This window comes from Pleurodeles waltl, chromosome 12 (genome assembly GCF_031143425.1).
Source record: "Pleurodeles waltl isolate 20211129_DDA chromosome 12, aPleWal1.hap1.20221129, whole genome shotgun sequence".
In the NCBI taxonomy this organism is placed as follows: Eukaryota; Metazoa; Chordata; class Amphibia; order Caudata; family Salamandridae; genus Pleurodeles; species Pleurodeles waltl.
The window spans coordinates 607,255,994-607,274,298 of record NC_090451.1 but is presented as its reverse complement, the minus strand read 5'-3'; the positions used below and the strand labels follow the sequence as shown (position 1 = coordinate 607,274,298).

Genomic DNA, 18,305 nt, shown 5'->3' with positions numbered 1-18,305 from the left:
GAGACATCCCAGAAGCAATTCCCACTGTTGTCTGAAATGACCCACTTGCCAAGAAGTGGAGTACTGACAGGACCTGCACCAGAGGGGGAATCCCTGTGGGTTGGCGGATGGGGGACATCAGGTCGGGCTCCAGCTGGGCACACAGTTCATGTATAGTGGCACGGTCAAGCCGGTAGGTCAGGATAATGTGGCGTGCTTCCATTGTCGACAGGTCCACCAGCGGCCTGTACACGGGAGGATTCATCCGTCTCCTCGCCAAACCCAGCGGACGGTGCCTAGGAAGGACAACATGGAGCACACAGTCAAGCAACCCACAGGTACGTACTCACAGCTTGCACAGTAAACGATTCTCTATGCAGTGAATGGCGTGTCTGAGTGGCTATGCAAGGCCTAGGCCTGTGTGACGCAGTTGAAATTGAGCCATGTGGACCCTCGAAATGGCGGCTCCCTGACCTGTGAAGTGTGACAATGGGATGTGAGGTCAATGCGCTGGCGTGGCACACCGCGGTGGTCGGCGGGCGAAGACCGCGGCGCGAAGCCGCATTGGTTAACATTGAAGCCTATGGGTTTCAGGAGCCAATGGCGAAGGGCGCCGGCGGTGGCGGTACGCACCGCCGCGGTACGCACCGCCGCGGACGTGACCGCCATTTTCTATCTACTTATTCACTTGCGACTTGAACTTTCACAGGAGAGGACCTATACTGCAAGTGTTGCTGTGACCTCGGTCTGGAAGGGACAATGGCTGCTGCGCCTGGGGAAAGGGCCCCTGCCTTCACTGGAGAAGAGTTGGAGAAACTTGTGGATGGGGTCCTCCCCCAGTATGCGCTACTCTACGGTCCTCCAGACCAACAAGTGAGTTCAATTCAATATGGATTTGGGGCCACTGGCTGGCTTGGGGGCCTGGCGGGGGGCCTGGCGGGGGGCCTGGCGGGGATGGGGGGCATGTTGGGCCTGGCGGGGGCATGGCGGGGGGCCTGGCGGGGATGGGGGGCATGTTGGGCCTGGCGGGGGGCATGGCGGGGGGCCTGGCGGGGGGCCTGGCGGGGATGGGGGGGCATGTTGGGCCTGGCGGGGATGGGGGGCGTTGGGCCACTGGCAACGAAAATGCAGACAAACTTGAACGTGGTATTTCTCCCTCCCTGTACGTGTCACATAGGTCCGCGCCCATGAGAAGATCGGGATTTGGCGTGCCATCGCCAAGGAAGTCCGGACCCTGGGGGTCCACCATCGACGGGGCACCCACTGCCGCAAGAGGTGGGAGGACATCCACCGCGGGACCAAGAAGACCGCCGAGTCTCTGCTGGGGATGGCCTCCCAACGTAGGCGGGGTGCCTGCCGTCAACTGACCCCCCTGATGTTCCGGATCCTGGCGGTGGCCTACCCTGATTTGGATGGGCGCGTGAGGGCAGCACAGCAGACACAAGGGGGTGAGTACAAGCATTATCTACTCTGTTGTCGCGCAGTGGAGGTGTCTGGGTGGGGGAGGAGGGCTGTGGGTCCCCCTAGGCCAGGGCGATATCTGTAGGCTGGGCCCCCCCCGTAAGCCCCTGTGTCCCCAGCCACCACCCTCAGTAGTGTGCCAGTACAGCCATCCCTGGGCTGTGTCATCCATGGGTGCAGTTGTCAACTCTAGGCGTGTAGGGCATGTTCCACGGAATGCGTAGGGGACCCCAAGTGCGCAACTTAGTGCAGGGGGCATCTGTGTCTGTCATGTCCGCTAACTGTACCGGTGATCCATGTACTCAAAATCTCTTTATTTCTCTCTCCCCCCCCCTTTTTGTTTGTCTTTCTGTGCTTGTGTGCATCAGCATTATCAGGCGGAGGAGAAGTGGCATCGGGGCAGGAGGGAGCTGCATCTCACATGGCCCAGGAGGGCCATGCCACAGAGTCTGACTGGACCAGTGAGACGGAGGGCGAGGGGAGCTCCACAACGGGGACGACTGGACCCTGCAGCGACACGGACACGTCCTCGGAAGGGAGCTCCCTTGCGGGGGTGGCACCATCCGTGCCCCCCGCCATTACAGGTACAGCCGCCACCCAGCGCACCATCTCCGCCCTCCCAGCAGCCCCTCAGCGTTCGCCCCGTGCCCGCTCTGCCAGGAAGCCGGGCATCTCAATCGCCCCTGGCACCTCAGGCCCTGCCCCTGTTACCCCCGCTGCCCTCAGTGAGGAGGTCATTGACCTCCTCCGAACGCTCATTGTTGGGCAGACTACCCTTTTGAATGCCATCCAGGGGGTGGAGAGGGAGGTTCATCGCAGCAATGCGTACCTGGAGGGCATTCATTCGGGTCAGGCTGCCCATCAGCGATCGTTCCAGGCTCTGGCCTCAGCACTGACGGCAGCCATTGTCCCTGTCTCCTGCCTCCCTCTACTAACTCCCTCCTCCCAGTCTCCTGTTCCTCTGCCTGTCCCACCCACACCATCAGACCAGCCTGCACACACCTCAACACCCAAGAGCAGCTCATCCAAACATAAGCACCACAGATCACGCAGACATTCACACAAGCAACATTCCGATGCAGACATGCCAACAGTCACTACCACCTCTGTGACCCCCACCTCCTCGTCTCCCTCCTCCCTCCGACGTCTACACTCACACCTTCATTCACCTCACCATCAGCCAGTGTTTCCATCACCAGCACACCCTCCAGTCCAGTCCGCACACGTGCAGTCACCACCCCCACTGCCATTTACACGTCCCCTGTGTCCTCTCCCACTGTGTCTGTCACCCCCTCTTCCACACCACACAAACGCAGCCACCCACCCACCCAACAGCCATCCACCTCACGACAGCCTCCCGCTCCTGCACCTGCACCCAAAGACAGCAAACTTGTCTCGCCTACAACCACATCCTCTCCCTCCACTCCCATTCCCACTGTACCTACCACTATCCATTGTCCCAGGAAAATCTATCTCTCTACTGCTACCTTCTTTCCTGACCCTGAGCCCCCCCCTCCTTCTCGTCGGGGTAAGAAGAGCACCTCAGCCACCACCAGCCCTGCAGCCCCCTTGACAAGGGTGCAGGGGTATTGGAGCCCACCAGCCCGCAGGTCTGGATCTTCGCCCAGCAGCAAGGGGACAGCCAGCCCACCCCCTGGGAAGAGGAGCAGAAGGCGGAAGGGCCGCCGCCGGAGCCCGGGTTCTATATCCCCCCAGGACACTAGCCAGCCACCGTCAACAGCCACAGCTCCAAAGGGAGGAAAGGGCCACAGACTCCCGACTAAGGAGGGCAAGGGCAGCAAGGCGGAGAAGTCAGGCAGCAGGCCTGCTGCCCATGGAGGACCCGTCACAGCTGCCCAGGAGGAGCCCGCAACCCCCATAGCCGCTGCCCCGGGAGGAACCGGCACAGCTGCCCCGGGAGAGCCCACCACCCCCATAGCCGCTGCCCAGGGAGGACCCAGCCCAGCTGGCCAGGAGGGCCCCACCACCCACAGCCCAGGTGGGCATTGAAGGAGCACCATCCCCGCTGCCCAGGAGGGCACCACCAGGCAATGAGCAGTTGGCCATAGAATGTCCGCCATCTCCAGCACCGCTCCGCTGGGGACCGCCGTCTCAAGAACCGCTGAACTGGGCCCTTCAAGGCAAGAACCACTGAACTGGGCCCCGCCGTCTCCAGCACCGCTCCGCTGGGGACCGCCGTCTCAAGAACCGCTGAACTGGGCCCTTCAAGGCAAGAACCGCTGAACTGGGCCCCGCCGTCTCCAGCACCGCTCCGCTGGGGACCGCCGTCTCAAGAACCGCTGAACTGGGCCCTTCAAGGCAAGAACCGCTGAACTGGGCCCTTCAAGGCAAGAACCGCTGAACTGGGCCCCGCCGTCTCCAGCACCGCTCCGCTGGGGACCGCCGTCTCAAGAACCGCTGAACTGGGCCCTTCAAGGCAAGAACCGCTGAACTGGGCCCTTCAAGGCAAGAACCGCTGAACTGGGCCCCGCCGTCTCCAGCACCGCTCCGCTGGGGACCGCCTTCTCAAGAACCGCTGAACTGGGCCCTTCAAGGCAAGAACCGCTGAACTGGGCCCTTCAAGGCAAGAACCGCTGAACTGGGCCCCGCCGTCTCCAGCACCGCTCCGCTGGGGACCGCCGTCTCAAGAACCGCTGAACTGGGCCCTTCAAGGCAAGAACCGCTGAACTGGGCCCCGCCGTCTCCAGCACCGCTCCGCTGGGGACCGCCGTCTCAAGAACCGCTGAACTGGGCCCTTCAAGGCAAAAACCGCTGAACTGGGCCCTTCAAGGCAAGGACCGCTGAACTGGGCCCCGCCGTCTCCAGCACCGCTCCGCTGGGGACCGCCGTCTCAAGAACCGCTGAACTGGGCCCTTCAAGGCAAGGACCGCTGAACTGGGCCCTTCAAGGCAAGAACCGCTGAACTGGGCCCTTCAAGGCAAGAACCGCTGAACTGGGCCCCGACGTCTCCAGCACCGCTCCGCTGGGGACCGCCGTCTCAAGAACCGCTGAACTGGACCCTTCAAGGCAAGAACCGCTGAACTGGGCCCCGCCGTCTCCAGCACCGCTCCGCTGGGGACCGCCGTCTCAAGAACCGCAGAACTGGGCCCTTCCAGGCAGGAACCGCTGGACCTTTGGCAGACGTGGCAGGGCAGGATCTGTCTCGGGCAGGGCTGCAGGATGTCCTCTGGCCAACATGCCTCCTCCAGTGGCAGTGGAGTCTGTTATGGACTGTTTGGACTGTGGCTTTGCTCTCCCCAGGATGGCCCAGTGGGCAGGCCACCCACTGTATGGACTGTGGCTTTGCTCTCCCCAGGATGGCCCAGTGGGCAGGCCACCCACTGTATGGACTGTGGCTTTGCTCTCCCCAGGATGGCCCAGTGGGCAGGCCACCCACTGTATGGACTGTATGGACTGTGGCTTTGCTCTCCCCAGGATGGCCCAGTGGGCAGGCCACCCACTGTATGGACTGTATGGACTGTGGCTTTGCTCTCCCCAGGATGGCCCAGTGGGCAGGCCACCCACTGTATGGACTGTTTGGACTGTGGCTTTGCTCTCCCCAGGATGGCCCAGTGGGCAGGCCACCCACTGTATGGACTGTATGGACTGTGGCTTTGCTCTCCCCAGGATGGGCCAGTGGTCATGGAGTCCCCTCGTGGATCTGGCGTTGTGTACTCAAGTGGCTGAGGTGCCCCCCCTTCCCTTCCCCCTGAGGTGCCTGTCCTTTTTTCTTTCTGATGCCCCTGCAGTGTTCTCTCCGTGGAGTTCTTGTCGTGGGACTGGGCCTTGCCCCTTTGCTCAGGACCCCTGTGGTCCACGGACAGTGGTTGGACTACATTTAGTAGATGTATATATTTTGTACATAGTTTATTTATTTATTGGGATTACTGCTGTCCATTTTTCAATATATCTGCCCGTTTAAGATCTCTTCTTTTGGTCTTTGCATTATTTCGGAGGGGGGGGTGTGTGGGTTGTGACAGTGATCTGTGGGAATGCATTGATGTGTGTGTTGTAGTGGGTGTGGGTGGGTGGGTGTGTGCCGGTAATCTTTTCCCTCCCCTGTGTCGTAGGTGCAGTACTCACCGATGTCTTCCGCGCCGCCGGGCGTGCTCCTGGTACAGGAGCAGGTATAGGAGTGCGGGGATGACCTGCAACTCGGGTTCCATACTGCCGGAATCTCGCGTGGAGTATGTGGAGGTGAGCGTTTTCCCGTTCGTAGTCTGTTTCCGCCGTGTTTTTATCGGCGGTGCTCCCGCCCCGGAAAAGGTGGCGGATTGGTGGGTCGTGATAGGGTGGGCGGTACATTGTCTGCCGCCTGGCTGTTGGCGGGGACCGCCGCGCTGTTTGTTTGTTTCGCCGTGGCGGTCGGAGTGTTAATGCGGCGGGCTGTGTTGGCGGTTCCCGCCAGGGTCAGAATTGCATATTTTGGACCGCCGGCCTGTTGGCGGGTTGGCCGCCGCTTTATCACCGACCGCCAGGGTCAGAATGAGGGCCAAAATGTTTTTCAACTGGATCGATTATTTGTGAGTATTTTCCTATTTTATACTCAACTCCTGAAACTTCCTTAGACATAGCTTTCTTTGTACGTAAACCTCACAGCCAAACCCGGCCAGCTGATCTTTAGTTCAAATTTGCTCAGCCCAACTCTCCTAAGAAACCGAGATCTCGCCCAAAAGAGTACTTTCATCAAGGGTGGTTTCTCCTCTACTGACAAAGGGGCTGCTCCCCTCTGAAATTCCTGCACATCAACATTAAAAAAAAATATTAAATAGATGCATTTGTTTAGAAATAGGATCATATCTCTAAACAAATCGATGTATTAGACTCTGGGCTGTCTGTCCCACGCTGTCTGCCCCACCTTGATTTGAAGTAGGAGATGGAGCCCAGGCAGTAAATCAACTTTTCTGTACTGTGACGCACGACGCAGGGCTTAGCTATCTAAAGCCCTTCATTTCCATTGTGATCTGCAATGGTATCCACTCCAGGCAAATGACGCTTTTAGCATCACAGTTTCGGGGGTTGGAGCCTTCATCCCTGCATGAGGGCAGGCATCTGTTATTCACAGGGTTCGATCCCACCCTTTCCCATTCATCCCACAGTAGGAGTGAATGCAAGCATGTCTGGTTTAGTGCCTTGTCCTCGGTAATGCTAAGTGTTATAATACTAATCTTGGGTTATTCATATTGTGCTGAGACCCCTTGTCACCTTAACCTCCCCAGCCCTGGCTGCAGATTGCTGGCCACTTCAGAAGTGGAGCTGCTGTTTGTTCCACCGCTAAACTGTTCCAAAAGATGAGCAGGGTTCTGATTTCCATTACAAAGTTTATCCACATATTCGAGTCAAGCTCAAAGCGAGAAATATGTGCTTACAGGAAAGGCAGTTATCTGCTTTATGAATTAAAACTGGCCCTATCTTCATGCTCTTAACATTGTTGTCAAAAACATGGACTGATTTGTGAACAATGAATGTTAAAAACGTTAAGGTAATGTGTGTCAGTGATTTTGTTCCTTTCTTTTTTCACGTTTTACTTAATGTTGCATTCGCCAAGAGAGTTAGCGGTTTCATCATGCTCTGTTTCTGTATTTCTTTTTGTGCATTTTATTACTCTTGCATAGTGCATTCTCTGACTTGTGCCACGTGTCTATGAGGGGCTTCGATAGAGAGCGCTGGTGCTGAGGCTGAAGGCAAAGCAAAAAGTGCCTGTCAGTTTGTTGGCGCCTCTGCAGAGCCCACAGAACAATGAGCTACAATTGAAATTCAGTGTAAATTTGTGCGAAGGTTGTGCAAAGAGGTCAAAATATTTAGGAGGAAGCATAAGGAAATAAAGTGCTCAAATGTGTGTGAGTGCAGTGTATGTTTGAGATGGTAAAATGAGGGAGATGCTAGGAAATGCATTCAGGCGACTGTGTAATGAGGGTGCTGACGAGGAAAGAGAAATGATTGAAAACGTGAAGATGGATGAGATGTGTAGAGAAAAAGGGTATACATATCTAAAATAAAGCACACATAACTGAAAGACATACTCCTGCCACAGGCCTCAATAATATTTAATTCATAATTGCAGAATTGAAACATTCCAAATGTTAATTATTTATAAGAGATCATTGTTGATACTCATTTATCTCAAACGGCTAACAACCATCGACAAAGCCAATAGGACTGACAAGTTTCATACTTACTTTACTTTTCCAGGGACAGAGGGAGAGGGGATTTGTCTAAGTTGAGGCTAACAAATAAATTTTTCGTTTACATAGGGATTCATGAACAAATGTTTGTTGATTTGGGACTAAAATATTGCACAGAATATAAAAAACACATCCTCTGATTAGATCATGTCATTCTCAGAAAAAGTTTATGCAGGGGAACTTCACCCCTAGAAAATACATACTTTAAAGGTGCTGTACAATTTCAGACAAGCTTCAAAACAGCATACATTTGACATTAGGTTTGTTTGTGATTATGTGTGTGCCAATGACAATGCACATTTCATCTTCACACATATACAGACATCTATCTATATATATATATTATTTTTTTTAAACTTTGGTTTCTCACCTCAGCAATGGACCCTGCCCCCTCATTGCCAATATGGTTGTAGCTGAGATTTAAAGACACCAGACTTTTGTGGCCCAGCTTCAGGTTTGATAGTGCCTGTCCAATCAGTTTAGCTCCCTCGTCATCAATTTTATTGTTTCGTAGCACTAGATGAGAAGCTCTGTAGGAGGAAGTATGAAGTTGGAAAAGTAAAACATATCAAAATTAGTAAGGGTAATGGAATACCAAGGAGGCTTATGTAGCCAAGGCATAGAAACCACTTCATTTTGCATGTAGATGACTGTGTTTTGGGAGAATTGTCTGCAGGCTGTTGGCTAAATTTGATTTGAACCACGAAACTAAAGCATCCATTATTCCACATTTAGAAAACCATGACAGTTTTAGATAACACAGTGGTTCATGAATGCATGAATTAAAAACTAAGCGTAAAATAAATTTGGCCAGTCAAGGTTTGTGTTTTACCAGGTTTTAATTTTTCTCGCTTATCTTGAAAATGTCTTACTTCTGAGTTCATATTAAGGAGTTCCATATGGGTAGTGCATTTTCCCCTCCGGGGTGGGGGGCATCTACAATTCACACCGAAAGACCAATTTTTCCCCGAATCTTTTCCCCCAGAAATTCCCGATTCCAAACCCATTACTCGTCCCGTTTCCACCTGCAGTTTACCGCAGGCACTGCCCGAGGCCCGGCAAAGATGCCACGACCAAACGCTCTCCTGCTGTGCAGGTACCAACTTCTCGGGTGCCCAGAACCCCCGAAGCAACACATCCAGATCCAGGTCTGGTGTTTCCAGCCAGAAATGACCGATCCCGGTATTACCAGACCCAGTAGTTCCGGGCTTGAAAACACTGGGCTACTCCCAAAGGTGCAGTCAGTGTCCCCGCTAGGGATACCGCCCTGGACCAGTTGGCTAAGTTGCTAACGCTGGGCCCTGGGCACAAGGAATCACACTTAATGAAAAGACAGTAATACATGATTTCACCCCACCAGCTCGAAAAAGGAAAAGACAGATCTTTGCAAGTCTTAAATGTAATTATGTAACGTGTGCCACTCTCCCAGTCCCTCGTAACCAAAGTGAGCAACGTGGGAATAGGTAAACTTCAGTGACTTGCTTATGCCACAAGTAAATCACCTGATGCGGTCCCTGTATTAATGTGTTTTATCATCACCGTAAATTGATTTGTGTTGTATGTTTTCTGCCATAAACATTTTGTTATGATTAAATTAGGACAGTAAGCCACACTATACATAGACTGCAATAAACACAAATATAATAAAAAAAAAAAACATAATGAAAGCATGACACACGGGCAATGTTAGCTTAAATATTGATTATCAAATATGTATGCGAATATGATGCTGTGATTACTTAAACATGTGGACAAAAATAAATTGCTGTATTGACAATTTGTTGAAAAAGTCACCAGATTTCCCTTAATGGGCTTATTTTTCATCAATGTACGTACGTGACATCCTCAGTGATCAGCTTGTGATATGGCTGCTGCTCCAATGGATTCCCATCGAGCACCAGTGTCCTAGAAAGGTAAACAGCAACAGGGCGATAAAAAGACAAGTGACTGTGTAACTTTATTATCGTAATGTTAAAGGTCGATTTAATTCTGTTCACGTTCATTAAAATATATTCAGCTACATTAAGGGCCCGTTATGGGGGTTGGCTGGAGCGCTACCCAGGTGGGGCCACGGACCTGGCTAGTTTTGATTAACTCTATGTTACCACACCCAGGATTACCAGTTCTAAACCCACCAGGGCTTCTGGTCCAGCAGACACTCAGGCAGGTTTCCACCTCAAGCAAGGGTGGGGATTCAGGACTCCGCCCAATAGCCCAGGAGTCTGTCCTGTTCCCACACATCCTCCACACACCAACACTCTGTGCCCCTCACTTACACCTACATCTTCTCAGAGCAAGTAGTAAATGGGAGTGTTAAGCCCACTTTGATCGGGCAAAACGGGTGCAAAATGACCCAATAACTCCAGAACCCGGGCACAAGCTGGGGACCTAACCCATTGGGGCGATACTGTCCAGACCCACTCTTTTCTGCACTGGTATCTCCCTTCTGAGTTTTTCCCAGATTTTGTTTATTGGCGTTTTAATAACAGACATGTACCTAGTGTGTACCATAACACCATCCAGTACATTCCAAACTCTCCATGAAGTCCTGAACAGGATGCCCAGCGTCTCAGCACGAATAGCTGGAATAAATGCCTCCCATAATGCCCCATAGCAAATAGCAAACTCTCAAAAAAGGAATAAGGTAACAAATCGGACAACCCATAACAGAGTCAAAACCTCCCTCCCGCCCTCAGTACTCAATGCTCTCCTCCCTTTTCCCTTATCCAAGCATATCAAACAGTATCATGGGACCCCAGTTGTGTGTGTTCATCTGGTTCCAAGCCCTTATACACATTAGCCATGTCTGTCATAGGTCAGGTGAAGTGCACTCAGTCTGTAGCATTTTTGGTCTCATCCTCTGTCGCTGCCAAGGTGGCAGGGCCGTCTTCGTCAAGGTCACGAATCATGGCATCCAGTGCCAGTAGGTCATTTACTAGTTTATCGTCACGTCTGACCTTCATGTGTGCTGCCTCCTCCCCAACCCATTCTGCCATGTAACCTAGCCAGTATGCGTTTGCTGGGGGGTCAGACTCCCCCACTCAAAGGCTAAATGCGCCTTTTGGCTAGCGTCAACCCAAGGAGTATAAATGTCCTAGAAAGTTTCTTCAAGTATTTCATTTCCCTGGGTAACGCCCATCCTGCAGCTCCCTGCAAAAGTCAAAGTACCTCGTCCCAGTAATTAACAATCCGGGGGCAGCTCCACAGGACATAAAAAAAATCTGACTCCATATATATGCAACAGGTGCAACTCTCGGTCCTAGTAGGATAAATCACAGGAAGGTGCTTTGGTGAGAGATAAGTGACGTGCACCACATTATACTGAATAAGTTTAAAGCGTGAATTAGTAGAAACATCCCTCAGCCCCACCGTATCCTAGTCCATTCTGCAGTTATAAATTGGAACTCAGAGACCTGCTGCATGTTTCCCCTACTTTTAGATGGGGTCCAGGTCTATCTGCCTGTAAAGCCCGGTATATATGAGTAATACGTCTCCAACACCTCCCTGCAATGTCAGCAATGCATTAGGGTGAGCTCAGGGGCATCTGGGAAACCCAGCCATACTTCCCGCACTATGGTGACAATTTTGGCAAATTCAAGGAATTGGCCCGTACCTAGATTGCAGGTCTCTGTGACCTCCTGGAGGGTTACAAACTGGCCGGACAGGTATGAGTCCCCTAAGGTAACAGAGCACCCCTCCTGCCAGCAAGTCACGGTGTGGATCGTGCAATCTGCGAAAAGGGTGGGATTTTCCATATCTTTAGCTCTGGTGCATAAGGCGCCCTGTGGATCACTCTGCACACTGTCCGCTCACACACCTGCACAACATCCTTAGGACATGTGGCATAGCTCCAGGTGTTGTACTAAGAGGTATTAGAACACTGAGGTCCTGGTAGCGACTGCATAGCAACAGGACTTGGAATTAGAATAGGGAATGTGAAAAGAAGATTGTAAGGAAGTGAGCAGTTGCTGACTGTGATCTGCCAGGGTTCGATGGATATATCTTGATGGCAATAATGAAGATACAGAAGAGAAATGGAAAGGCGTCTTTTTAAAGTGGCGACGAGGATGGGATGTATTCATGTGAACCGACCCTGGCAATATTTATTCTTGTGAAGCGATGCTGCAGGAATTTGTGTAGTGACACTGGCTGTGTTGCCTAAAAACCTCAAATTATCGTAGAGGTGGTAATGGTGCATCCAGGAAACCGAGTTCAGTGAGGAGGTACAGGTTGGAACACCCTTGGTCTGTGGTACGTGTTGGAAAGAACGGTATTTACACGGGAATTGCATTAGACGACAGTCAGCAGTATAAAGACGTGAAAATGGAAAGGAAATGGTGTAAAACTTTAACGAAGCGCTTACCTCGCGCTAATGTGAGGAACCGTGGAACTGTTTACTCTTACTCGCATGTTGTTTTTCAAAGCGAGTGCTTGTGATGTCTCGAGCTGGGCAGCGAGTGTGGCTGACGTCACAGTGATAAGTGAAATCGTATTTCAAAAGAAATATCACCAGTAGATCATCAGGGAAACAAGGGAGATCGCCATTAGAAAACAGACTGTTTGTGTTATCGACGTCCGATTCATAACGATAGAACGTAGTGATATTACTCGGAGCGTTTATTGTTATCGGCAAAGCTTCAGAGAACGATTTGTATATTTGGTTGGAGGAACGCACAACGATTTCTACACGGATCGTTTATTTTTTGTGGCAGAGCTGCAAGGAACAGTCAGTTTTGCACTTGATTGGAGGACCGTTTCAAGGATTACTTTTGAATCGATACAGTGATAGGCACATCTGTGTGGACTATGGTGACTTCTGTTTTTGTTTTATATATATTCCAATTATATAGGATCCCATTATGCAATCTATAGCACCTCCACCCACATTTTTGGCAATGCCTGGAGAACCAAGTACGCCTTGGGAGGATTGGCAAGAGGCGTTTGAAACTTACTTAGAGGCTTTGGGTGGGGCTATTTTTACAGCTAAAAGAAAATTGGTCTTGTTGAAGCATAATTTAGGTGTTGAGGGTAGGAAAGTATTGAAGACTTTGCCGATTGTGAGTGTTATGATGAATGAGTGGATGAAGAAGATATGTATATTAAAGCAAGGGGGGCGTTAGAAAATCATTACAGTAGAAAAACAAGCATTGCTGTGGAATGTCATAAGTTTTTTTCAAGAAAAAAACTTATGACAACAAGCTCCCCAACAAGCTCCCCATGAGTCTATTGATCAGTATGTCAGTGCATTGCGGACTTTGGCAAACGTGTAGTTTCAGAGAATCACATGAGGAAATGATTAAAAATCAACTGATAAATCATACTAAAAATACAAGAATCCAAGAGTTGTTAAGTTTGAAGAATCCGTCGTTAGATGAAGCGATAGTAGTTGCAAAACGTATTGAAGATACTTCACAATACGTTAAAGAGTTTGAAAACAAAGATGCAGTTGACATATCTGTACAAGCCATTGACAAAAGTAAATATTTATAACAGAAGTAACAGCAATGGGAATATAAAGAAAAGGTGCTATAGGTGTGGAAGCATTAAACATTTGGCATCTTCAATGATTTGCCCTGCTATAAGTGACAAGTGTTTCAAATGAGACAGAGTGGGACATTTCTCTAAAGTATGTAATCAAAAGAATGTGCTAAAGAAAAAAAGAGTGTGAATTTGTTACAAAATGGTGTTCAGAAAGAAAGACATACTTCATCTGATGATGACGATGATCACATAGAAGTGTTAATGCTTAACGCTGTATCTACGGAGGAAAAGAAAGGGGGGGGGGCAAAATTCTCATATTAGAAAATGATCAATATAGACCTCCAAAATGTGTTGTGAGTATAGATGGTATATCAATACATATGTGGACAGATTCGTGTTCTCCGTATACGCTCATCGATAGAGACGTGGCATAAACTAGGACAGAATGTTTTATGCATATCCAAAGTGGAACTAGTCAGGTATGGAGGAAACAGGATACCCATCATAGGTTGTTTCCGAGGAAGGATAGTGCTCAAACAAAGAGAAATCATATGTTGGATATATGTAGTTGAGGCTGATCGTGTTTATTAGGATGGAATTAACAAAGAGCACTGAAAGTGTTGTTAAATCCTAATACTGAAGAACACGTTTTAACTGTGTTTCCTTGATGCAGTGGGAAAAGTTTTTACCAAATGTCTACTCTCTAGACTAATGTCTTGGGCGGAGGAGAATAACATCATCCCTTTGGAACAATCCGGATTCAGGCGCAAACATAGCACTCTAGATAACATCATGGTGCTGCAAACCATTACTGAAAAATATGTAAAACTGAGAGGGGGGTTGTTTATGCCGCTTTCATAGACTTCTCCGCGGCTTTTGATAAAGTAGACAGAGATCTTTTATGGACTAAGCTATGCAGCCTGGGGATACCTTTACCACTTCTGGAGTTAATAATTGCCTTCCACTCCAACACCTGGTGCAGAATCCTCTTGGGGGGTGATAGAGGTTTATCCCATAAGATTTTTACATCTAATGGGTTAAAACAGGGATGCCTATTGGCTCCCCTGCTCTTTTCCCTCTATATTTCAGATCTCCCCTCCTTTTTGTCCAAGGGCAAGGGTTTTCCACCACTGGTGGGTGGGTGTCCAATTTGTTGCCTTTTGTATGCAGACAACATCTTAATCCTTGATTTAACCCCCAAACGCCTACAGAACCGCTTGCAGCGCTTATCAAAATATTCTGACTTACATTATTTGAAGGTTAACGTATCTAAAAGTAAGGTCCTTTGTTTCTTGGGGAAAAAAAAGATGACCTTCCCCAATTATCAGTGGACATTGGGCAACCAAATCCTTGAAATTGTCAAATTTTAACCCTTTTTAGGGAAAATAGTGAGCGGGAACCTTAGCGATGTTGCCCACATCGCCTCTAATAAAGCACAGGCTGAATGTCAGGCAAGAGGTCTGGGGGGCCTTTATACAGCTACAGGGAGAAGGCACTTCTCTTACCTTCTATCTACTTATCGAGTTAAAATTCCTGCATCCCTGCTATATGAGGTGGAACTCATTGATACCTACAAATGGGGGTTCTTAAATCAGGCAGAAGGTAAAATTCTCCAAAAATGACTAGCTGTTAATACAGCAGCCTCAGTGGCGGCTCTGAGACTGGAAATGGGGCTTCGAAGCGCGTATGCTCAAGGATTAGTGGGGGTTATACGATTGGCTACCTCAATTTTAAAGAGTGAGGAAAACACTCTAAGATCATTTCTGAAGAAATAACTTTTTTTAGATAATAGCAAGCCCAAATTTGCCTTTTGTAAGAATTTTTCTACTGCCCTGGAGATGCTGGACCTGGATCGCAGCCAAGTTCTAGAACTCTCCCCATTGCTCTTGAGGGTGACTTTGAAGAGTGCAACGTGGGCCTTGAGCTTCCGCCAAGACTTGGAGTGCTGTAAAAAAATAAGTTTTTTTGCAAATATAGTTAACACTCTAGTAATAAAAAAAAACACAACTGTACTTCACTTGGAACATCCCTCATAGTGTTAGGCGCTTTTGGACGCTGCTCCGACAGGAATTGCTCCCTTTGAATACACTATTGGCAAAATGGTACGGTACTGCAAAAGAGTGTAACTTCTGTCTGGCGGATACCCAAGATTTACACCATCTATTATTTGTCTGCCCTTCTCTTGCCTCATTTCGGCGTAAATGGCTAGATCCAATTTGTCTTCAGTTTTCTCTATTGTCAGTGCCCGAGTTTCTCTAAGCCCTGTATGATCCTCCGAATGAAAGTTTTTGTTTTAAAATATTTAATTTTTTAAATTGTTTTTTAAGCTTTTTTTAAGAAACCTTCGTTGTAAGGCATGTCAGGTGGCATAGGATTTTGATGCAACATCTCACTATATTTTTCATTTATCTCACCTTTTGGTACTTGCAGATCCGACCTTCTGTTCACCAATATTGTAAATTTTATGTGGTTCTCAGCTAGATGTAAATGGTAAATGTGATTTTCTGCTTTCTTTTATGTGGACCTCAGTCGAGTTCCAAATCATAAATAAAATAAATTGTCAAATTGGTGGGGAATTCAGTATTTTAATATTATGTGTGGGGAAGAAGATATAAATTACAAACAGATCATAAACCGTTAATTGACATTTTTACCACAAAGGGTGCCAGTCGAGCGTCTTAGAGAATTGGAAAATGGATATATAGATTGCAAGAGTATACTTTTACAGTGAAGTATGTACCGGGGTGGTAAATGTGAATGCCAATTGTTTATCAAGATTGCCAATACAAGGCTCTGATGAAGATTGGCTGGTGGCTGACATACAAGATATGAGAACTAAAGCTATATCAGAAGATGTATAGAAGACGACAATGAATGAGAATGTAGAAATGCAAGTGTTGAGGAAGAGTTTGAACAAGCATTGGTCCAAACTGGAAGAGGATGCTATGACAGTAGCAAATTATAAGAGTGTGTGGTCAGAACTATCTGAACAGAACGGTCTTTTAAGGAGAGGGGACAAGTTGATTGGGCCGTATAAGTGAAGAGAGAAAGTGTTGGAAATTCTACATGAAGTACAAGGGGGTATGTCGGGTATGAAGAGGAAAGCAAGGGAGGATTTCTGGTGGCCAGGTATGGATCAGGATGTGGAAAGGTATGTGAGGAATTGTCTGTGTTGTGCGTGTAGTGACAAGACACGTCGGTGAGAAACCTGGTTGTTCCCATGCATTTCCGTGCAAACCATAGCAGAAAGTGGGTATGGATGTGTGTGGTCCATTTAAATTTGGTGAAAATGGGAAAAGCTATGCAATTTTCATGACGGATTATCATTCCAAATGGTCAGAGTTTAGTGTGGTGAAAGATATCAAGTTGAGTATGATTGCAGAGTTCTGTGAAGAAATAAGGAGAAGAGAGGGTTATCCTGAAGATGTAGTGACTGATAATGGTCCTCAGTTTACGTCTAGTGAATTTGAAGATTATTTAGTATGCTGTGGTGTTAAGCACATTAAGGCAGCTGTCGCACATCTGAGGGAAAATGTCTTAGTCTAAAGGTTCAACAGGGTGTTAGGTGACAATATACATTTGTCTCTTCACAATGGAATAAATTGGAAGAGGAAGAGTAAGGATTTGTTGTGGAGTTTTCGCACCACTCCCCATTCCATTACAATGGAGACACCTTCCATGTTATTAAAAGGAAGGAAACTATGTACCAAAGCTGTACCCGGTTGGATGGGAAAAGCAGGTAAAGGAGCGGTAGATGAAAGGAAATTGTTAAGTCGGGTTGAGAAGATGCAAGGAAATTATGATGAAAGAATGGTGAGTAGAAGAAAGAAGTATAGGTTTGCGGTTGGGGACTGGGTGAGGACCAAGTTGTGGGGAGGAACCAGGAAGGGTTTATCCAAATGGTCTGCGACTAAGCAGTTAGTCAGAGTAAGGATATACAGTGTGAAATTGGATGATGGAAGGAGGTGGAATATGAGAAGTGCGGTAAAATGTAATAATTTGAAAAGGCAAGAATGGAAAGAGGATGGTTATGGAAACAACGTAAGGAATGATGAGAGGGGTGTGATGTGGATGAGGAAGGGAGAAAGAGTGATCAAAAAAACGGTTTATCTGAAAGATTATTACATAGAGTAGTACATTTAATGATGCGTTAGTATGTAATACACTAGGTATTGTGTAAAGAGGGGTTTTTGTGTGTTATATTAGTTGATGTATATCAGTGGTCTTCAAACTTATTGATGCTGCGCTCCCCCAGTAGAAAATATTTCAATTGAATTTTTCACTATTAATCAAACAAATTGGCAATGTTTATATATGCCTAGATGCATTTAAACATTGCAGTTATGTTACTGTTTTAAAAATGCATTACATTATACCAAACATACTGTTCTGTACAGGTAGGCCTTACTAACGTGTATAAGTGTCCACAGTGTGATTATTAGGGATGGGGCGGTGGTTTTGAAGAGTATTTGGAGTCTCTTCCCTTTTGACACATACTCGCAGTTTGTATATTATTGACAAAACATATTAGTAATGGCCCATTACAAAACAATCTACTGCTGCTCATTGTTTTCAGCTTAAACAAAGCCCGGTTATCAGCATGGTGCTTATTTTTGCCAGATCCTGGCACCCCCTCTAGGATCATTTGAGGCCCCCCTAGGGGGGTCCCGCCCCTCAGTTTGAAGACCCATGATGTATATAGTTTTTGTTATTAAAGGAGGGGAGATACGTTTTATTGAGAGGTATTAGAACACTGAGGGTCTGGTAGCGACTGCTTAGCAACCGGATTTGGAATTAGAATAGGGAATGTGGAAAGAAGATTGTAAGGCAGTGAGCAGTTGCTGACTGGGATCTGCGAGGGTTGGATGCATATATCTTGATGGCAATGAAGAAGATATAAAAGAGAAACGGAATGGCGTCTTTTTACCAGGCACATCATTTCCTCTTGGCAATAAGGAGCCAAGATCCTCCCCTCCCACATAGCCATCCAACAACATTTTCTTCCAATTGGGTTCATCATCGAACCAATGTACGGCATGCTGTAAGTGCGAGGCAAGGTAGTACAACTCCAGATCCGGTGCCTCCAATCCCCCACCATCCAATTCCAGTTTTAACGTGTTGAGTCCCTCCCTGAATTTTCCTATCCAAAGCAGTTTTATTTAGAGCTTATCCAGCTACCAAAAGCCACTCTGGGGCGTC

General features: G+C 48.2%; 1 protein-coding gene across 6 annotated transcripts in view; it reads right to left on the bottom strand.

Moving 5' to 3' along the window:
• Window positions 1-18,305, bottom strand: part of LRRC71 (leucine rich repeat containing 71) — a 147,870-nt gene that overhangs the window by 80,101 nt on the left and 49,464 nt on the right. For all 6 annotated transcript variants that reach the window (XM_069217869.1, XM_069217868.1, XM_069217870.1 and 3 more), the window contains exons 7-8: window positions 9,462-9,530; window positions 7,996-8,155 (exon numbers count right to left, since the gene is read on the bottom strand). In XM_069217869.1, the coding sequence (XP_069073970.1) occupies window positions 7,996-8,155; window positions 9,462-9,530 (229 nt within the window). The remainder of the gene's footprint in view (window positions 1-7,995; window positions 8,156-9,461; window positions 9,531-18,305) is intronic.